The sequence below is a fragment of the Electrona antarctica genome (assembly GCF_951216825.1).
Source record: "Electrona antarctica genome assembly, chromosome: 1".
Classification (NCBI taxonomy): Eukaryota; Metazoa; Chordata; class Actinopteri; order Myctophiformes; family Myctophidae; genus Electrona; species Electrona antarctica.
The window spans coordinates 18119412-18143189 of record NC_136806.1 but is presented as its reverse complement, the minus strand read 5'-3'; the positions used below and the strand labels follow the sequence as shown (position 1 = coordinate 18143189).

The window sequence follows — 23778 nt, the reverse complement described above, 5'->3', positions numbered from 1 at the left end:
ACTGTCACCAGTATGGCTAGTACAGTGCAAATTAATTATCCTGTAATTATTTTGAACACTGAATAAAAACGGTAGTCCATCTGTAAAGTAGCAAAATTAGCAATGAAACAATTAGCAATTAAACAATTAAACTAGCAGAAAGTTGCAAATTAAACAAAAAACAGTAACTAATACGGTTATATTCCATGCAAGTTTCACAGCTACTTACTTGTTATGTGAACGAGCAGTGAACTGCTTGTAGCCATGATGTGGGTCAGAGCTGCACATGGACAGCTGAGCTGACGACTCTGTCTCGTTTGATCCAATATAATGTCTGGCAAACGTAACATTATGTTTTAACGGCAATTACTGAGACAATTTAACTGAAACCATTCGGTTCTCCAGAACCGCCGATCCGGCCGTTACGCCCATATATGGGCAAGCCAAGACAATATATGGGACCTACCAAGCGTATCTATCGGCAAGGACCCTGAGGGTGTGTGGCGCCAAGACTGGGAAGTTGGTCGTATCAAAAATATCTACATATCTAAATATCACTACACTAATTAAAAGCTGTGCGCCCGTACGGTACGGTACGGTACGGTACAGTATGGCACAGTACAGTATGGTACAGTACAGTATGGTACAGTACAGTGCAGTACTGTATGGTACAGTACGGTGGTACGGTACGGAACAGTACCGTACAGTAACGCACCCAAATAGTCTGACTGAACAAGGCACCCAGACAACTGCCCACGTAGATGCTGTGGCGCTAAAGCGAGACCGGCCCAAGGCTGGTCGAGTTCTAGTTGATATAACCGGGAATGTGTTGCACTGCTGCCAGGACCATGTGGGGCTTAGTCTAGACCTCTCAACTGAATTCTGGACAAATAGATTCTATTCAACCCTCCAGGAGAAACTCCACGGAGGAGAGCATTACAATAGTGTAGACTGGAAGGAATAAATAATGAATGAGAGTCTCAGCAACAGTTGGAGAGAAAGATAAGGGGCCCTATTTTCGCCGGTGCCTTATCCCTAAACTTCTTTGCCATGCTTTTGAAAAAACATTTTTAACTGGTTGAAATAGCCGATCTACAAGCTAACGTGTCGATCTAGATCGGCTATTTGAAGTGTTTTTAAATGTTTTTTTAAAAATAGGAAAAAAATCAGACCAGTCTGGTGCAACAGTGCCCCCTGTTGGTACTCTAAACATAGGGACATATGGACATAGGGACATTGCTGTTCCTCATAGGGAACCTTGGAGTGGTTGCACCACTCAAAAAGAAAATGCAAAGAAGTTTAGGGATAATGGCTAAGGTACTGGCGAAAATAGGCCCTGAGATGTCCCAGCTCCTAATCCAGACAACAGTCTTGTCAAAACTTGACTATTGTAACTCCCTCCTTACTGGCATACCGGCATGTGCACTTAAGCCCCTCCAACTGATCCAAAATGCCACAGCTCGCTTGGTCTTCAACCAGCCAAAATTCTCACACGTCTCCCCCCTTCTCCGCTCCCTCCATTGGCTCCTGGTCGCTGCCCGCACAGAATACAAAACTCTGATGCTGGCATTCAAAGCAAACAAAGGCATGCCCCCCCCCATATCTTACAAGTATGGTCGTACCCTACAAACCCTCCCGCGCACTCCGATCAGCCAACGCAGGGAAGCTGGAAGTACCTTCACTAAAAACGCCGGGACAACGCTCCACACATCCCAAATTCTTCTCCCTTCTGGCTCCAAAACTATGGAATGCACTATGGAATGCCGTAGTCTGAAAACCCACCTCTTCAGACTCCACCATGGCCCGGGCCGTAGCACTAGCCCCTTAGATAGCACTTTATGTAGACTTAGATAGTATTTTAAATATAGCACTTTATGTAGACTTAGATAGTTCTTTAAACAGATTTATAGCATGTTACGTAGACAGCACTAGAATTGCATTTTATGTAGTCATAGCACTTTATAGTACACATGTATAATATATAATATAGTATAGTATGTATAGTTTACATAGATACTCCACTGTTACGTTCTTAGCTTACGCATGTTTCATGATAACTACTTTTTATATATGTGATGTATAGAAAAAATCACACCCGTGTGAACTGAGTGGTGTAAGGTTTTATATAGCATGATCAGCTGTGGTCTGACGTAATGTCTGACGTAATGAAATAAGGTAAGGTATTATGTAGCCTGATCAGCTCTGATCTGACGTAATGAAATCACACCCGGATGTGATTTCACAACTGGCTTTTTCTGTGCAGAGAAAATGACCATGGTTGCTACGGTCATCCAGTTCACCCGGGTGTGATTTAATTACGTCAGAAATTATTTTGAACATAGCAACCATGCTCATTTTTTTCTGCACACAAAAGCCAGTTGTAGGAGTGGTTTACACCACTCAAAAAGAGAATCCCGCACACTGTCTTCACTTAGGTTGTTTTTTATTGCAACGTTTCGGTCGTCAGACCTTCTTAAGGCATAAAGCAGAACTGACAAACAGTCAGTATTAATACAACTCTGGGATCAGCGGGGGCCAATCAAATGACCCACACCAATCCGTTACCATGGAGAGGGACTGCCCACAGGTAAGTACAGGTGGTATATTTTTTCCATGATAAAAGGAACATTTATAAATATACAACAAATAGAATAAGATAGCTACAATAGAATAAATCAATCAGTATAGTAAAGGTAATATATACAATGAAAATAGAAAACCTTTTTAAGTGTATTGACTGAGGCAACAAATGAATATTGGACAATTATATTTAAATAAACAAGTCCCTGGAGCGCATAATGTCCAATACATGTACTGGGGGTCAGACGTAATAAATTACAGGTATAAGGGTCTGTACTCCAAAATACACAACATTGACATCACACACAATGACAGCGGGACATCAAACAGAATAGAACCAAGATATCAAAAAATCAGGAAATAAATAAAGTATCAAAAAACCCCAGAGGTGAGAAAACCTCAAAATTCACAACATCACATTTAGTAAGAATTCATCATTCATTCATTCATTCATTCATCATCCTCTGTAACTGACCTTCCTGCTAACACATTTCTGTTGACTCTAGATGTCACTAGCCTCTACACCAATATACCTCACTCTGAGGGTTTAGAGGCCTTAAATCATTTTCTACAAAACCGGGATCAGACTATCAATCCTCCCAATAAATGTATTGCTGACCTAGCCACCTTTGTAATGGAGTACAACAATTTCTGCTTTGACGGGGATTTTTATTTGCAAACCTCAGGTGTCAGTATGGGGACTATTTGTGCGCCTAATTATGCCAACCTTTTCATGGGTTATTTTGAGGAGAACTTTGTTTTTAACCCTGATAAGAATGTGTACCTCCCACGAATTCTGAAATATTATAGATTTATTGATTACATTTTTTTGTATTTTCCAGGGTAATCTAGATGAGTTAAACAACTTTGTTGAACTACTTAATAGCTTTAAGAGTCACCTGACGTTCACCTGTGAGTCCAGCCCGGAAAAAAGTACATTTTTTGGATATGTGGGTCTATATTGACAATGGTGGCTTATCTACCACCCTTTATAGAAAATAAACTGACAGGAACACATTATTGCTGGCTAAGAGCGCACACCCCACACCCCTTATACAAGGTTTGCCAAAAAGCCAATTTTATAGACTCCGTAGAATATGCCAGACAACAGAGGATTACAAAAATAAATCGTCTGAAATGAAACAACGTTTTATTCAAAGGGGCTATCCGTCAGAATGGGTTGATGCGGGTTTCGAGGCAGCCCTCCAGAAACCCCGCTCTGATTTATTAAAAAATAATATTAAACAGGATAAGAACTTCTCAGTCACTTGTATCACTACTCATTCCCCATTTTCTCATCACATCCGATCAGTTTTTAAAAAACACTGGCATCTGCTCCAATCTGATCCGGAACTTTCACGCACTTTCCAATTCCCTCCGCTTTTTGTGAACAAACGTGGGAGAAATATAAGAGATTCTCTCGTTCAAGCTAACTTTACCAGCAATAAACCAGCGCAACCCACTCAAACCCTACTGAGCCCTATTCCAAATGGCAATTACCCCTGTGGGAACTGCGCTCAATGCAATAATACCAACAAAGCTAAGGTTTTTCGTCACCCACAAACAGGCAAATCCGTCCCTATTAAAAGTGTCATCACATGTGCATCTACCCATGTGATTTATATGCTACGTTGCCCCTGTGGTCTTGCATACATTGGCAAGACCACTAGGAAGCTAAAAACACGTATCAGCGAGCATAAAAGCTCTATTCGCAGAAACGACAGGGATTGCCGTTCATTTTAATGACATGAAACATGACATATCCACCTTACGCTTTGTTGGCATGGAGATGGTCCCTCTGCCACCCAGAGGTGGAAACCATGACCTTCTCCTTAAGAGACGTGAGGCATATTGGATCTTCACTTGCGACACCTTAGCCCCAAAAGGTTTAAATGATGAATTCTTACTAAATGTGATGTGAATTTTGAGGTTTTCTCACCTCTGGGGTTTTTTGATACTTTATTTATTTCCTGATTTTTTGATATCTTGGTTCTATTCTGTTTGATGTCCCGCTGTCATTGTGTGTGATGTCAATGTTGTGTATTTTGGAGTACAGACCCTTATACCTGTAATTTATTAGGTCTGACCCCCAGTACATGTATTGGACATTATGCCCTCCAGGGACTTGTTTATTTAAATATAATTGTCCAATATTCATTTGTTGCCTCAGTCAATACACTTAAAAAGGTTTTCAATTTTCATTGTATATATTACCTTTACTATACTGATTGATTTATTCTATTGTAGCTATCTTATTCTATTTGTTGTATATTTATAAATGTTCCTTTTATCATGGAAAAAATATACCACCTGTACTTACCTGTGGGCAGTCCCTCTCCATGGTAACGGATTGGTGTGGGTCATTTGATTGGCCCCCGCTGATCCCAGAGTTGTATTAATACTGACTGTTTGTCAGTTCTGCTTTATGCCTGATGAAGGTCTGACGACCGAAACGTTGCAATAAAAACCAACCTAAGTGAAGACAGTGTGCGGGATTCTCTTTTTTCTACCTATCAGTTCCTGTTATCCGACGCACCTGTCCTTTGTAGGTGTGCAGAAGGACTTTTCCGTATAATATATGTGATGTATGCCATGATTTTTTTGTTATTGCTTAATGTAAATCGCTCTGGATTAAGAGCGTCTGCTAAATGCCTAAATTGTAAAATTGTAAATTGTAAATTGTTCTTCGGATGGAGGAGGGACATTTTAGTGACCTTTTCCTTTAGACACCGTGTCATAAAAAAAACCTGTTCCACACAGAAAAACAACCCTCAAATATAGTTGCTTTAGAAGTTTATTGAGCCATTCCAGAGCAGAATAAGCAAACAGCCTTCCACTCTGTGCCTCCCTAACATGATTTTCTAAACTAAAGGTCTTTGCATACTGGTATGTTTTTTGGGCCGAATATCAGAGCGAATTAAAAAAGTAAAAAAGAAAATTGACCTCACTTTATGTTTTAGTTTTTTTCGGACTGGGGTCGATTTTATCAGATCCTGTGATCCTGTGAGCAGTGCTGTGTCCTTGAAGAGCACAAATTACCTTATGAAAAGCAACATACAAAGACTTCAAAGACACAGAGTCTTGCACGTCTGACTGAGTGGGTGTGAAAATATGCAGCCCCACACGCGCACGCACGCACGCACGCACGCACGCACGCACGCACGCACGCACGCACGCACGCACGCACGCACGCACGCACACACACACACACACACACACACACACACACACACACACACACACAAAGTAGTGGAAGAATGCAGAGTGAGAGAAAAACATGGTGACATCTGCAGTGGAAATACGTACTGTACCAATGTGCAACCACCTTAGTTTGATGGCAAACTAACCAATAATTCTGAGGCCGATTCTAAAAACGCCTTCTAAATCCTAACCTAATGTTTCTGCAAACCTTCAAATTCTTCAAATACAAAAAATAAGTTTTGCTACATGTTATTTAAAGGAGCATTAACAGCATTACCACTAATGAACTATTAGGAAGAAGCAGCTAGCTGTCCTTGTATGATGACAACGACAGCAGGGGGCCTGTGGCCCTGAAATGACATTAGTTACACATTAATTTAAATGTCTCACGTGAGTGGTATTTACATGTTCCTCATGACCTCAGCAGCAGGGGATGAAACCAGCAGAGGTGGTGGAAGTGTGGGAGGCAATGACTCACATTTATCCTGATAAATAATATTGTATGGTAATTGAACCGTTAAGCTGTTAATATTTAATTTAAAGCAAAGAGGTTTGTCCTCAACAGTAAGCAAAACAGTTGTGAATGCTGGTTATAAGGGACTACAAATGTATGTTTTTTTGTTTTTGTTTTACTGAATGGTTAACTATTCACTACTAGTAGTAGCTATAGGCCTTAAATGGTGCAGAGAAAGCAGGTAGGGATGGACCAGAGCTACAATCCCTACCTGCTTTCTCTGCACCATTTAAGGCCGTTTCCAAATGTTAAAATGTAAAAGACCAATATTCTTATGAAGAAAACAAGATGTTAAGACCGTTAAACCAAATGGAATAAAGTTTACCTTCAGAAAAAGCGTTGTTTATGGCTTCTGAATGTAGGTCTTTTAACATGTAATGTCTATGGAGTGACGTCACGTCAACACCACCAGGTCTGGAAAGGGGGCGTGGAAAGGGGGCGGAAAAAAGCTGGGGCGAGATGGAATTGGGGCGACCTGACCTGTTACCGGAATGGCTGTGAGACAGGCCTATTTTTAACTTCAGGTGTTGATCAGCGGCGTCGACTGTGGGTGCGTCGGTGCTTGAGCACCCATGAAGCAAATGGGAACACAAATTAGCACCCCTGAGCTTCCCTCCGTGCATGACTGTCGATTTGTCACTTAGTCACAACTTTATGGACACAGGCATTCAAATGCTAATATGGTGGATAGAGGAAGGGAGCGCTGCCGTGGTCCTTTGTTTGTTGACCTGAATACAGGTGCTCGTTGGCAAGCTTTAATCATCACAATAAAGAAGAGGATCCAAGGCACTCTGTTCCAGTGAGGTGAAAAAAAGCCTTTTTATTTGGCAAAGAACATTACAAAAAAGGAGGACCAACGCATTTCGGCACTCAGCCTTCATCAGGGCCTCCTTTTTTGTAATGTTCTTTGCCAAATAAAAAGGCTTTTTTTCACCTCACTGGAACAGAGTGCCTTGGATCCTCTTCTTTATTGCTAATATGGTGGCTTTTGTATAAAAGTATAAAAGTTGCGGTACAGTAGCCCAGAGTCCTGCACGGGTCCAATTTTCTAAACCTGCACCCGCATTCATCCAACACTGCATATGGTGGTGGTGGTGGTGGTCAGCGGCGGTGCGTTGCACACGGAATGGAAGACATGTAGTTGACTGAGGCTACTGCTGCTTATTATCACACCATAAAGTTATATCATGATTTCCACCTAAATGGCGTAAGTATAGGATGATAAAAAAGGATGATGACCGTCTTGATCCAAGGCTGTTTCTGTATCAAAATGACATTAGAACTTTAGTTAAACTTTCAGAGTGACGCATTAGGCCTATACATTACCTGGGTTAGCTTACATCTTGTGTTGAATGTTTTTTTGTGACCAACTTTTTTTTCTTTTTTTTTAAGAACTCCGGGTTAGCACAGACATTACAGGAGAGGGAAACAACGATGATGTATACGTATAACATAATACATGTTTATTTTTCTAGCAAAACAAATAAGATGGAAACCAAAACAAAACGTGACAATGATGTTGAAACAGACAAACATGGATGGATCAGACTTTGTTTGCAGGAGTACAGGTATTCAGCCTAATGGAGTCCTGATTTAACCTTCTGTGCCGCTGTAAGTAGGGCTTGAATGGAATCTGTTCTTGCTCCCTGTGCTCGAGCACTGGAAGCCTCCAAACTCAAAACATCATAGAAGGATAACTTCCAACGGTGGATACTGAGGTTATGGGGCGGTTTCCATCTCATTACCAGCATCTTTTTTGCAGCCGTTAAACCGGCAAATGTGAAGTGTTAGGCTTAGAGATGAATCGTTATTTAGTAACAGAATGTGTGGTAAACACGGTATGTTTGAAAATATGCTACAGGCTACAGCCTGGTGATCAAAAATAAACACCACACGTGAAATGCTACGATAACGAAACAAGGTCACTGCTATGCAACAAGGAAGTATAGCACACTAAGCACAGCAGCAGAAACAGAACGGCATTATGAAGGTATCGGCAGTGACGATCACTGACGATTCCTTGGGCATGTGACGGACTTATTAACTTGTCTCTGCTGTTGAGAAGCACCCAGCTCAGCTGGTGTTTATAACATCCTGCAGTGCGGGTGCGCTGATTAAAAAAGGTCACCCACCCACGTTTCGTTGCGTTCCGCCCGTCCCCGCACCCATTAACTTGTAAAAGTTATAAAAAAAATTCTGCCCGTTTTCCACCCATCAAACTCGGGTACCCACGGGGTTTCCGCGGGTATCCGACCCGGTGCAGGACTCTGCAGTAGCCTTTCTTTCTCACTGAATGAACAGGGGGGGAAAAACAAAAAACAAGTTTAGAATGAATCTATGGTTTAGAATCGAAACCATAGATGGAGAACTTTGTTATTCTCCCGCAGGGGGAATCAGTCACCCAGAGGCACCGCAGCTTAAGGTTACAAAGTTACAGGTAAAGAGAAAGAAAAAGATAAAAAAAAGTACAGTTGTGTACAGCAAATGAGCAAAACGAGGCAAAAGAAGGAAAAAAACAAGAAGCATCAACAATACAGGGCTTTGCTGTTAAATGTATACAAAGTGAACGTGATGTCACACTATTGAACGTAAATAGCTGGAAACCTCACGGCGCCAGCTGTCCATTGAAGTCAATGGACAGGGGCGGGCGGTCACTCCTTCCAAATACAGTAATCAGTCTGTGTGAGGGATTGAACCTGGAACCTTTTGGCAATCGCTTTGTTCACCTCAGTGCTGTACAGAAAATGCATCCCGTGAGCCCCACTCAGGTGCCTGGCTAAAGACTAAATTAAAACTATTGAGTCCACATCAATGTGTAGAAAAGAACAGAGAAGATTAACAGGATACCGGGCTCCCCCAGAGTTAGTGTCGAAGTGTCCTTGAGCAAGACTCTGAACCCCTAATATACAATGTGTTGTGCAGGTTGATGCATATGAATGTTTGTGTGAATGGGTGAACGTAATGCACAATCTATGTAAAGGATAAAAAAGCGCTTTGGATAAAAGCGCTCTATATATAGTGCCATTTATAAACGTAATTCAGATTTGGGGATTTAGTGTGTGTGACTGTGTGTGTGTGTGTGTGTGTGTGTGTGTGTGTGTGTGTGTGTGTGTGTGTGTGCGTGCGTGCGTGGGTGTGTTCTCACATTTGTCTTCAAGTTCCACACACCTTGAACAACATATTGAAGCATCTGGTGTTTGTTTTAATGCAGATATCTACAACGCAACAGCATCCAAGCTGTGAGTCCGGAGGCGTTCCGAGGATTGTACAACTTAACCAGGCTGTAAGTCTCTTATGTCTCTTATGATGAGTATGATTACTAGAATACGCGTCTGTCAGTATGAGATGAGATCAGATGAGATATACTTTGTTAGTCCCTGAAGGGAGATTGAGGTGTTACAGCAGCGTAATGTGTTAAATAAATAAGACAAACAGAAACACATCGGACACAGATGCACAGTGAAATATAAAGTTATGCAACTGCTTCCTTCACTCAAAGGTGCCAGTTTCAGTCTTGATGAAGGATGAAGAAGGTGATCACATCATGACTTTAATTTTCACATAAAGCACTTTGCAAGTGCTCGAGCACTTGATCTGTGTAACTCCAACCTCCGCCGACAAGCAAAACTCAAGTTATTCTATGCAATGGCAGAGGCTGCCAGTGACCTTGAAACCAACCCTGCAGAAGTCTCTAGTCAAGTGCTACACCAGAATGTTGTGTTCAGTACTGCAGTGCACTTGTTACCAACAAGGATCTGTATCATGAGAATGCCAAGGGTGAGCGAGAAAATAGCAGCCGGGAGAATGAGACTAACAGGACACTGCCAAAGAGAAAGAGCTGCCAGCCAGCAAATTGGTTCTATGGGAAGTTGGGAACCAACACACGGGCAGTTGGGAGTCATGAGGACGTCCAACACTAACATATGTGGATGTACTCAAGCGCAAAGCAGCAACGAGCTGCGACTTTCCTGTTATTCTCGAATTTCCATTTTTCATAAGCAGCAAGCTATACATTTGCTTTGATTATTTTGATTTACATTAGGAAATATTTGAGCCACTGTAACGACGAAACGAAAGCATCGTTTTCAGAGTTATAAGTGCTCCAGACTCGATGGCGGAAGCATTTAAACATTGTGGCAGGCAACAGCTTGAAGGTCTTTCTATTTTATTTTAAAATCGTTCGTTAATCATTATTGAGGCAAAAATAATGATGTACCATTTTGGCTGAGAAATCATTCAATGATGCCTGCCATTACAACACATTTCTGTAATGGGATGTTTTTGTGCTGCCATTACAGCACAACCCGTTCTAAGCTGCTGGGTGTAGTGAGCTGCCAGGAAGAGGAAATGGCTAAAAACCCTGCAAATGTCACTTTGAAGCATTCTCTGTCTGATGATCTATATTTGAGAAATTCAACATGTATTACTCCACTACACTCCACTTGTCGTGTCGCCCTGATCATATAAGGCCTACAAGTGCCTGTCAGTCAGAACATTTGTGATTGATCAAAATTCAATTGAAGTGAAATGACACTGACTGGAGAGAGAGAGAGAGTCGTGACAAATTATTTGAAATAAACAGTATAAAAGTATACCTATCTGTAGGTAGCCCCCGCAGCCACGAGACACCACTGAACGTGCTAAAGCGCAAAGGAAACCTATTTTGTAGTGTAAAATAATAATTATGATAAAACATTCTTACCTCTGTATAACCGTGAATGGACTGTGGCTGTTTTTCAACTAACAAGTTGTAATCGCTATAGTAATACTTGAAGATTTGCTCATGCAAGGATTATAGCCGTATAATATTGCTAAATACAGTATAGTAAGGGCTGAAATTTAAATGCAAACATACACATTGCTGACCGGAAAAAGACTAAAAGAAATAAAGAAGGAAACCAACCTAAGAAAGAAAGACATCGAAACAAACTCAAATGTATGAAATAACCTTTAATTTGGTCTAAAACTATACTTTATCGGCAATATTTATGTGCATGTTTATTGTTTATGTTTTATGTTTATTCAACTTTTCAGCTTGATCACAGGTTTAAAAGGACAGAGGTGCCATTAAAAACACTGAATTATTTTGCCGATCACAAATATAAAATGGCCTGCATGGCCAACTGAGTTGTGGCATTACCACGCACCAAAAATAGTCGTTTTACAGCTCAATGCATCACGCTGCGATGCGTTGTGAGCTTGTATCATTGGCATCCGTCAGTCGAGAGAGACTATGGAGCTGTGGATAGGGGTTCTTCTGCTTTTGGTGCAGCGTTCAGTGTGTCTGAATAGACCAATGCGGGATTCTCACTCCCTTCCGCACTTCACACAGGGAAAGACTGATGCTGGTCTGTCTGGTTGGTTTTGGGCCTTATTCTTTCGCCTCAGTCTCTTTGCCACGGACTGCTGGGCGAGCGTCTCTTCAAACCTGGAGAGACGGTCCTCGATGATCTGTCTCCAAGCTGTGCGATCGGATGCTGCAGCTTCCCAGGTGTCCAGATCGATGTCCAAGGCCAATGTCCAATGTCTTTGTAGCGCAGTTTTGGTCTGCCTACAGGACGTTTTCCCTTAACTAATTCTCCATAGAGGAGATCCTTGGGAATCCGTCCGACATCCATCCTCACCACATGACCGAGCCAGCGCATGTGTCTCTGTTTCAGAGTGCTGTACATGGTGGGGATTCCAGCACTCTCCAGGACGGTGTTGTTTCGCACTTGTCTTGCCAGGTGATGCCCATAATGCGTCTAAGGCAGCGCATGTGAGCGTGCAACGTCCAGGACTCACTGCAATACAGGAGGGTGCTCATGACACATGCTCTGTAGACCTGGATCTTTGCTGTGTCAGCTTGCTGTTGGTCCACACCCTGTTGGTCAGTCTGGACATGGTGGTAGCTGCCTTGCCAATGCGCTTGTTGAGCTCTTGGTCAATACAGAGGGAGTCTGAGATTGTTGAGCCCAGGTACACAAAGTTGTGGACGACCTCCAATACGTAGTTGGAGATCTTGATGTTAGGTGGTGAGTCTACGTCCTGTCCCATGACTTGTGTTTTCTTCAGGCTGATTGTAAGTCCGAAGTTGTGGCAAGCCTCACTGAAGCGGCTCATGAGCTGCTGTAACTCTTCAGCTGAGTGGGTGGTGATTGTTGTATCATCTGCGAAGAGGAACTCTCGCAGGCACTTCAACTGAACTTTGGACTTTGCTCTTGAGAGATTAAAGAGCTTCCCATCCGTCCTGATCCGGAGATAGATGCCCTCTGTGGCAGATCCGAACGCATGCTTCAGCACGAGAGAGAAGAAGATGCGTTGTGAGATTGTAGTTAGACTATAATTCTGTGTGCGTGCACTGTGCACGGCACAGTGCACGGTACCGCGCACGGCACCGCGCACGGCACCGCTCTTAATTAAGAAAGCTTTACTGCAGACGCGCTGATGCGGCCAGGCTCAAAAGGCAATTATTTCAATTTAAAATGCTACATTCCAGTTCAGGATGGAGATGACTTTTCACCGAATGCCAAAAGGGCAGGGGCTAAAGCCCCCTTTCATGTCTGTGTGCAGTTCACATCTATGTTGATCTTCAAATGAATGGGCAGACGATATGATATGATAAAGTACTTTCATTTCTCCATCAGTTATTTGATTATGTTAATCTTTTCTGTGATGTTGCATAGATGTAACTTGTAAGTCCTTGCGTGAAATCCATTATGAAATGGATTCCATGCATGAAATAACTAATTGACAAATGAAGCTCCCCATTCATAGACCTCTAATCCACGCATCCATGCCATATCAAACTTTTTTTCCCCCTTCCTTCCAATTATAATGACCCTATTGTCACAATCAGCATCCACCTCATCATCCAATTAAATCATTAATTTAACAGCAGAATCAATTAGTTTGATAGATCATCAGCATATGCACTATATATGCACACATGGCATCAACGCATGGTGTTGTGTGCTGGCACACTATACACTGTCTTTCTTTTATCATTCATTTTTTAAGAGCCTGCCCAGGGACTACAGATGAAATGTAGCTTTGGCTAACTCTGGCCCATTTACATTGAGGTGAAAACTGACATGTTGATTAATGAGCTTTGTCCCTGTCAAATAAATAAATAAATAAATAAATAATTTGCCAATATACTGTAGGCCTACAGTAGAGGGCCTGTAGGCTATTGATTTCCTCCGGCCAAGCACACTGGCATTGAAACTGCTGAACACTTGCAGCTCTGCCCTAGACCCATGATGCTAACACCCAGAAGATCCTCCACTCTTCTATTTGCTCTGGTCAAACTCAATTTACAACTTGAATATGCCGTTCCTTCTGACTGCATCGAGTTTCAGCAAAAGTCGCGTTGCCATATTTGTAGAAACAAGCGGCCAGGTCCACGAAAACAAGTCACAAAAATTGTCTTGAATATTTATGAAAACATTTCAACAACACCAATCCTTTTAACAACATAGGGTTGGGCTAATCCTGAATGAACCACTGATCCCCTGCAAGTTGAAGTATGAAAACAAGCTCAAGTCGCTTGTAATAGCCAGACATGGCGACTTCCAGTGCGGGACAAACAGATACTTCTAATTCCTTTACCGCCTTGTATAAGTATTACATATTGAATAGAACAGCCAAAAAGAATGGACACTTCACTCTGAATCAAAGCCCGACCACTGTGATTATAAAAGAAACACAACCTCTATTCCTTGAGAGCAGCTGGACAGCAGAGCAGGTATATGGCTGGTTTGTGGTTTCCTTGATTAATCCTGAGGACCCGACGTGAAATCCGCTTGCTTCCAAGCTAACGAAAAACAATCTATTGGACGTCTGCTCTGCTGTGAACTGGTAATGTGTGTGGTGTGGTAATGTGTGAAATGACTGTTTGAAAAGCTGTCACACAGTTAGGCACGGAGCAGCACACCATGCCGCCACCGTGTTGAGTTCACAACTTCACATGTGTGTATGGCAGCTCCGCCCACAAAGTATAGTATTTAGAAGAAAATCACACCCGTGTGAACTGAGTGGTGTAAGGTCTGTATGACGTAATGTTGTGCAGAAAAAATGAGCACGGTTGCTACGGTCATCCAGTTCACCCGGGTGTGATTTCATTACGTCAGAAATTATTTTGAACATAGCAACCATGCTCATTTTGTCTGCACAACAAAGCCAGTTGTAGGAGTGGTTTACACCACTCAAAAAATTATAATGAGGGGGAGGTGCGGGGTGTGTGCAATAATTATATGTCACACTATCTGCGTCTATTTCATTGGCACGTTTGACTGTCAAGGGTTCAGCCTCCAGGAAGAAACCCTAAATACAAAGGGAAGACATCATTGCACATAAACACACCAGGGTGTATAGTAGTAGTACTGTCACCTCACAGACACATGAAAAACTGGAAAAATACAAACATTTTGGCCCTCCATCTTCAGTACAGAATACCTGGTTCTCACCTTAGCACCACCCACCTCGCCCACAGCTGTTGTTTTATGATAATGGGTAGGGGATGATGTTATGATGTCACTAATCTGAGTTCCCAGAAGTTTTATTTTTCACCACTAGGGGGGCGATGATGTCACTAACGTGGTGGTATTTCGATTGTGCCTTTTTTTTTTCTTCTTTTTTTTCACCTTTATTTTATATATTTTATGGAGGGACAGACAGTAGGCTGTCAGGAAATGGGGAGAGAGATGGGGGGGAAGACATGCAGTAAAGGCCGTTGGGATCGGGAGTCGAACCCGCGGCACACTGCCAGACTGGATTGCCAGCCAAGGTGCCTGGAGCACTGAGCCATGGCCCAGGCCTCGATTGACTCAAAAGGCTTTCAGCTTTCAGGAAGAAACCAAAAATACACAGGGAGAACATATTTGAATATTATAACCCCCCTTGGTGTCTATTTAAATAATGTTGCTCCCGAGTCCCTATTAGAGACACAAAAATCACAGCACTCCATCTTTAACACCATGTCTCCCTGCCACAGGTATCTGAGCTACAACCAGATTTCTGTCCTGATGCCGGGGGTGTTCCAGGACCTACACAAGCTGGAGTGGTTGTATGTTTTATCTTCTCACTGGAAAACACAGCAGGCTAGCATTTTAAATAACATGTGCAGGCCATATGTATTACCAATTCATTAATATATTGTTGCCGTCGGGCAGAAACCTCTTAAATCCATATTCTAACATTTTGTGTTTCTCCATAAATTAATGCCCTACCTGATCATATACTACAGCGTCACACAAAAGTATTTGTGCCACGTTTCTAGCTTGTACCTTGTATATCTGCTATCTCAGGTGTGCCCAAAAGGTAGATTGTGATCTACCAGTAGATCACCATGGCTATGCAGGTGACAGATCACATGACATGCGCCTACAAATATATAATTACAATATATAAAAATTATATATAAACAGAAATCACAAAACCCCTCTTTTTGGCATCTGTCATTTGAATTAAGGTGACTTGATTGACATCAATAAGGGCTTGTCAGCTCCCTTCACAGGTTCTAAAGTAGGCAAAACCCCAATGCAATGCTTTGTTTTCAAGAGTCAGTAACATTACAAAGAACCCAAAACCCTACCACTTCCATACAAAATAGGATGAAGACTTTTATCCCCACTATTTGCCATTCCAAGTGTGTTCGTCTTGTAATGTCAGTAGTACCACACTATTGCAAAGCTCCCTAATTTATTCGTTATTCTCTGGGTGGGTAGATCATTGAGATGGTCATTTTTTCCATTAGTTATTTGATTATGTTAATATTTTCTGTGATGTTGCGTGGATGTACTGTAAGACCCCTGCGTGGAATCCATTATGTGACTGTCCATATGTGAAATAACTAATGGACAAATGAATATCAGTACTGATATTGTCCTTTCAATATGAATGTGGAGACCTTCATTTGTCCATTAGTTATTTCACGCATATTAGAGCGGGGAATACCTGGTCAAATGCTATTTTTACAGGTTTAATGTTTGTTTTTAGTTCAATGTGCGGCGGTGGCTCAGGGGTACAGTGGCTGGATGCTAACCGTAAGGTTGCCAGTTCGAACCCGGGCTCCCCCAGAGTTGCTGTCGGTGTTTCTTTGAGCAAGACACTGAACCCCTAATTGCTCCTGATGTGCTGGTTGGTGCCTTGCATGGTTTCCGCCGCCATCGGTGTATGAATGTGTGTGTGAATGGGTGAATGTAATGCACAATCTCTGTAAAGCGCCTTGGATAAAGGCGCTATATAAATGCACCATTTACCATTCACCATTTAGTTCAATGTTTGTTTTAAAAACGTCATTGACAATGAAGGGAAAATGTATATCATCTTGTCCCTATCACAAACATTAAATGCCATTAACAATAAAGAGAATTTAATGTTTGTTTTGTCACCGTTTGTTTTACATCACCATTACATCACCTAATCATAGCAACACGTGTTAGACTTTAATATATTAGCGCCCCTCACTTCACACGGGTGTGATTTTAATAATTAGAATCCTGTAACACGACAGAGACAATTACTGTACTATAATTGGAATCAGAAATACTTTATTGTCACACTTTAAAAAATACTTTAACGTAAAAGAAAGCTGCCAAAGACAGCTGTTTGTTCAAATATAATGTATGATTTAACCGACTGGGTTTCCAATTGGTTAACAACATCTGCTGGCCGTTGCTTGTTGTAACCGTGGCAGCACATATTTGTTTTTTTGAGCTCCTGACATCGGTTCTGACTGTTCAATCACCTCAATCTGAGCCTCAAACGCCGCTAAAGATCACAATTATAATGGAAGTGGACGGAGGGGAAACATTTTGTTGGCTGGCCACAGTGGAAGCGAGCGTTGCCTGGCGACGGGGAAGCTACTATATGAATATCAATAGTAATCAATATGACACAGATGGCTAAAGGTAAAGTACCTAAACACGAGAAATCGTGTCAGTGGCACAGATTAAAATACTACTAGTAAATACATGTTTTACTGGGAGATTACTCGGTTAAAAACAACAACAAAAGTCAATACAACAATATGGCTGGATTATTTATCTATTACTTAGTCATTTCCGATTTAAAGACTTAATGGTCTGTTATTTTTAAAGGGTCACCCAGAAACAGTACAATGCATACTAATACTAATGTATATGTCTGAAGCTGTGGTTACGGTTAAGACATTGAAACGGTTTCCTTTTTCTGTTATAGGATCCTGGAAAATAACAACATCCATCAGATATCCTCCATGACCTTTTCTGGACTGAACTCCCTGGTTCTCCTGTAAGTTTTAACTTTCCATTAACTGCATTACTGCATTACTCAAACCAGACTGGGTGCGTTTCCATTCAAATGTATCGCAAACATGCAACACATTTTCAGAAAATGTGATTTTATGCACGTTTTCATCCACTAATATTAAGCAATTATTTGTGGTTTTTGGAGGGTTCATGAAATAAGCAGTAGGTGGCACTGTTTTGCCAGTCAGATGAGATGCATAATTTTAAACATACTATAATTACTTTTTTAACTTCTTTGTCCATAAATATTGTACACAGACTGCCTAGTATGGCATTGGGCTGCAAGTCTGCTGGTTGTGCAGAGAGTGTCACAAATGTTTATTCCATCATGTTATTGTTAATGGTTCTTCTTTCTATTCGTGAGTCGTGACTGACATTACATTACAAACATGCTCGAATTGGGTCAGTACTCACTGGTGCTGTTGTGTGTGTGTGTGTGTGTGTGTGTGTGTGTGTGTGTGTGTGTGTGTGTGTGTGTGTGTGTGTGTGTGTGTGTGTGTGTGTGTGTGTGTGTGTGTGTGTGTGTGTGTGCATGTACGTGCGTCACACAGGGTTTTGTTGAACAACTCCCTCATTATGCTGGAGGACATCTGTCGGGAAATGCCAAGATTGAACTGGCTGTAAGTGTAAAGCAGTCTGCTTAATTTAAAGACGACACTACTTGTTATCGCCTTGTTGTTTCCACTCCCATCTCTGAGTGTGTGTGTGTGTGTGTGTGTGTGTGTGTGTGTGTGTTCCTACTTGACTGACACACCAGGGATATGGAGGGGAATGCAATTGAAAGCATTGGGAACAGGTCCTTCCATTCATGCAGTATGCTGACAGTTCTGTAAGTCTAGACACAGGCTCATTCACTCTTGCTTAAATTAAATATACGGTTCAGAAATGAAACGATACGAGAATTAAACAATACAATTAAAATGGTTGTCTTTTGCTTTTCTCCAGAGTTCTCCAGAGAAACAGAATCAACCACATCCATGGACAAGCTTTCACTCTACTACAGAAACTTGGAGAGCTGTAAGTTAATTTGGCTAGTACACAGAAGTGTTCGGAAAAACATGTTTGCTCTGTCTGTCTGCTCCTTCGCCTGGAAAGGAGCCAGCTTAGGTGGTTGGGGCATCTGGTTAGGATGCCTCTCGGGCGTCTCTCTAGGGAGGTCCTCGATGCACGTCCCACTGGGAGGAGACCCCGGGGCAGACCAAGGCGCAGTTGGAGGAAACGCATAGACTCACTGGCCTTGGAACGTCTCGGAATCCCCCAGGAGGAAGTCAATAATGTTGCTCTGGAGAGGCAAGTCTGGAGCACTCTGGTGGAGCTGTTGCCCACACGACCCGACTACGGATAAGCGGTTGAAGATGGATGGATGTCTGTCTGTCTGTCATCCATTTTTCTCCTCTGTGTACCAATCGATGGGAAATCGCACATAAGCATTTACCATTGGTACAGGCAGGGAGTCTTTCTTGGACTTAGTTCCTCCTGTTCCTATTGGAACATTTGGCGACGAGTCCCCTCCATTCTTGCCCCATGCCAGCTGACGCCCAAAGGGAAGTAAGGAAGCCGATTCTTAACTTTTTCCAAAATTTAAGCTGATAGCATTTTCACCATCAAGGGATCTGTGTGGTCGCGGTACATGCAGGCTATGCGGGATCTGTAGTCACGGTTGTGGTGGTCCCATGTCCTGGACAGACGTTATATGAACTAGTGTTCAAAGACTTGGATTGTATCTTAGTCTGACATGGATGAAGTAATTTAACGTTGCTTGGATGCTGCTTATGAAGCTATGCAGCAGTTAACATTCCAACAAGAACTACAGAGTCTAAGAATGCTCGATTAGAGTTCAGGAGGTACGTAAGTACATAAGTACATTTACTTAAGTACTGTGCCTAAGTACAATTTTGAGGTATTTGTACTTTACTTAAGTAATTCCAATTTCCAATACTTTTACTTCTACTCCACTGCATCCCGGAACCAAATATTGTTCTTTTACTCCACTACATTTATTTGAAAACTTTTGTTTGTAGATTTAGATTATTATTACATAACATACAGACATGAACCTATAGGTAGATCTAGGTAGATCATATTTGTTAGGTACATCATATTTGTATAGAAAGAAAATTAGCCTTGGCTAAACACTATGTACAACGCAACGGTTTCATGTAGTTTTACAACTTGATACATTATTTTCTGTATTGTCCCTGTTATATAAACGTAACATACATACACCGATCTACAAGCTCACAATGCATCACATCGCGGCCCATTGTGAGCGTGTAGATCAGCTATTTTCAATATCTTGTTATGCATTTGAAAACTTGAAATGTATTCTTAATACTAATACTTTTGAATTCCGGACTTTCGCTTGTAACAGAGTATATCTACACTGCAGTATTGAAAGATAGAGCACTTGCGTAGAAAAAAAAAAAGATTACGCACAACCTGCGCACTGCACCTGGGTTCCATTGATTATAGTGGCAGCTGTAAGCGGAGCCAATTCTGTCCCCAGTGTAGCCCAGCCCTTAGGTCTTTTTACTGTTTATGCTTGGAGACATTAAAGGCTTTTAAAATGTGTTCATTCGTGGCTCGTCGGTAGTGTATTTGATGTATGGAACTAATCCATACCCCAGGGGGGTCAACAAACTGTTTGCCAACATGAGACCACAACTGGCACTAAAGATCCCATAGCCCGCTGAAAAAATGCTAATAAACAGCTTAAAGGAATGCTTCACGCAAAGGTCAGTTGGGGTGGGTAATTGTATATGGACAAAAGGATTTACAGCACACCGAGTCCTTGTGTGGTGGCAGTACCCTGAAGAAGGCAGTATTACCTGTCTGAAACATTGGTTTCTCTGTCCTCATTAAACCTTGTGCATTGGCAGCATTGAGTGTGCGGCTCCAATTCTTTCATTCTTCTGTATGGAGCCTTGAATTCACGAGTTATTTTTTAATTTTTTTTTCGCATTCCTGAGCCAATAATCCAATATACCGGTAGGCATATACGAGGTGGTAGGAGACCATTGCAAACTATATCAAAGAATATAAACTTTAAAACAACTTTTTAAATGGTGGATGAGTGAGAACGTTCTCAAGCTAAATGAGGATAAAACGGGAAGTTCTCATAATCGGTTCTAGTGAACAGAAAGAATCATTAAAAAATAGACTCTGTAACCTGACTGTAGGAAGTAACACTAGGAACCTGGGGGTCATTATAGATTCTGAATTGAATTTCGTTACACACACAATCGCACATTAATCATGCCACCAAGACTGCCTATTTATCATTAGACGATGGAAAAACTGAGAACATATCACTCCAGTTTTGGCCTGTTTACACTGGCTCCCGGTTGTTTCTAGGATTCATTTACTTGTTTATAAGACTCTAAATGGTCTTGCAACCTCCTACCTCCATGACTGCCTGCCCAAAGTGCCCAGATATGTCCAAAGCCGCCCCCCCTTAATTCCGCACTGCTGGCCTGCTCGAGGTGCCAAAACAAGGCATCTAAAAAATATGGTGAAGCAGGTTTCTGCAGACGGCCTGGAATAAACTCCCACTGCACCTTAGACTGGCACACTCTGTAGACATTTTTAAATCACAGCTCAAGACCTACTTGCGTTTGGCCGAGTTTCTTTTCTGCTGTACCCACTGCTCTGCTTGTTTTGTTGCCTTTTTAGCAGTTTGCACTTGCAGAGCTGATCATGTAGCAGCCAGCTCATACTTCAATACCCAGCTCCTCCTACTTTAACACTTCTCATTCAACCCCATTCAACAGACTCTTCTCTTCTTTCCACTCCTACACTTTTTGACATTGGCTCTTTGGCTATCCTTCAAGCCAATGGCCTACAGTAGTGGTTAAGCTGCATGCCACATAGGCGATAGTTTGATCAGAGCTTCCGTGCTCCAGACTGTATGACCAGAAACATTTGAAAATGATGGGAGGCAACAGTCTGACCACGCAAGACTACTCTATACAGTACCATCTGAATAAAAACAATGGATGAAGCTAAAAATCACGTTCAATAAATATGAAGCCGAAAAATGCACAAGAACAGCCACAGTAACAGTATAAAAGTCCATGTCCGCTGGCCATTTTGTCACTGCATGCTGAGTGCTACAGTGGTTTGTTGCAGACACAATTGTCTGTTATGTGTAAATAAAGCTTCTGTGCGTTATTCACCACACACATCTACATACTGGTGCAGCAGGCCAGCCTGGCTGGGGGCGCTGCTTGCTATGCGTTTAAAAATCAATGTCCTTTCAAAGTCTCTTCTCTGTGTTTGTAGCCCTAGCCCAGCTACAGCATCTAACTATGAATTACACCTTTCAGTGTGAGTTAGTGAGTGTGTTTATGTAACAGTGTATTAATGACGCCACAAGGGAGCGCAGTGCCGAGTCTGTCAGATTGGTGGTTCTTCAGGAACAGCATGCAACACAATTACACACACACCTGGCCGTGATCAAACTAATAGGCTCTATGGACACAGAATAACTTGTGCTACTTCCGGGCATATAGACATGGTTCAAGGCTAGATGGTTCAAGGCGGAGTCTCTGACGTAGTTCACCCGGCGGCTATCTTGCCTCGGGGCCACAGTACAGTATGTTCTATGACAGCTCAAACAAAAATACCAATAACTCCCTCGAATCTGGACGGATTTACAAACGTTATCAACGTTATCTGCTTAATGTTATTTTTTTATATGAACATCATATAGAAGCATATAAGTATGCGGACGTCTCTGACGTTTATAACAAATCAAACCGTTTGAAAATTGGTTGAGAATTGAGTAAGTTATGGTTATTTAAATGCCCCATAGACACAATGTTATGCTGCCCCGAAGTAAGATGGCCACCACGTAGCGACGTCGCTCTCCATTGGCCAGCAGCGCAGGTGAGCCATCTAGCCTTTCTTATATGCATATATCTATGCTTCCGGGTCCCTTCCCTATACTTCCTTCACAGGTGTTACCGATGATACTAATTGTGTAAGTAACTAACTACATTTACTTTAAAGTACTGTATTTAAGTACAATTTTGAGGTAGGCCTATTTGTACTTTACTGGAGTATTTCCGATTTCCAATACTTTTACTTCTACTACACTACATCTCGGATCCAAATATTGTACATGAAAACTTTGTTACTAGTTACTTTGATTATTATTACTAAACATACATTAACCACTACAGCCCTATATATGTACATGTTGGCCATTTGAAAATAGTCTACAATCTACAAGCTCAGACTTTTACTTGTAATGGCGTATTTCTACATTGCAGTATTGGTACTTTTAAAACATTTGATTACTTTTTCCATCACTGTACTAATTAAGGCTCTGTTCCATTCAGTGTACAGTGGTTCCCAAACCTTTTAATTTCAAGGACCCCCATAACTCTGAGAGTGTACAAATGGAACCAAATCGGTCCATTTGGTTCCATCTGTACACTCTCAGTGTTACACACCCGTACGGGGCCATTTGGAACCCACTCAAGGACACTTTGAGACCCACTGGTGTAGCAGAGCGTTTCTAGTGAGCAAACATGCACAATAGCAGCACCCTGACTCTGTCTGACCAGAATGGAACAGAGCCTTCATTAGTATTATCGGTAACACCTGTGAAGGAAGTAGGGAAGGGGCCCGGAAGCAAGGACTGACTGAGACGCGAAGACCGTACGGGCGACGCCATGTTGCTCCATGGTGCTCCATGGAAGGAAAGAAACATGCGCAATGGGCTATATGCAGCCAACACTTCCGCGTTCAGCTTCCTTGGTCTCAACTGCGCATGTTTCTTTCCTTCCATGGAGCACCATGGAGCAACATGGCGTCGCCCGTACGGTCTTCGCGTCTCGTCCTCTTTAGACAGTCCTTGCCCGGAAGCAGGAAGAGTTATTCTGTGTGCATTCTTCGAGACACACATACTTGTATTTCGGGGTGTGGCCCAGCGTGGCCAAATCCGCCAGTATTGTTTACTCTGCACCATTCAAATTCATATAGTCTAAAAACCTTACACACGTGACCTCAAAATTATTTTCTGTGGTTGTCTGAAATGTGATGTTTCTCTCTGCATTGTTGTATTCACCAAACTCCACACACAAAAAACTAATTGTGAATTTAGGCCACATCTGCTCCTACAACACATTTGGATTCATATAACGAATGCAATATGACTGCTTAAAATCCATATTCATCATTCAGGTAAATGATATAACAGAGGGCATCTGTCTGCTGTCTGTTCCTTGT

General features: G+C 42.0%; 1 protein-coding gene across 1 annotated transcript in view; it reads left to right on the top strand.

Moving 5' to 3' along the window:
- The window catches only part of rxfp1 (relaxin family peptide receptor 1), a gene marked incomplete at both ends in the record, with an annotated part of 79583 nt that overhangs the window by 41327 nt on the left and 14478 nt on the right, over nt 1–23778 (top strand). The window contains 6 exons of the mRNA XM_079495172.1: nt 9486–9557; nt 15249–15320; nt 17456–17527; nt 18096–18164; nt 18302–18373; nt 18490–18561. Of these exons, the coding sequence (XP_079351298.1) occupies nt 9486–9557; nt 15249–15320; nt 17456–17527; nt 18096–18164; nt 18302–18373; nt 18490–18561 (429 nt within the window). The remainder of the gene's footprint in view (nt 1–9485; nt 9558–15248; nt 15321–17455; nt 17528–18095; nt 18165–18301; nt 18374–18489; nt 18562–23778) is intronic.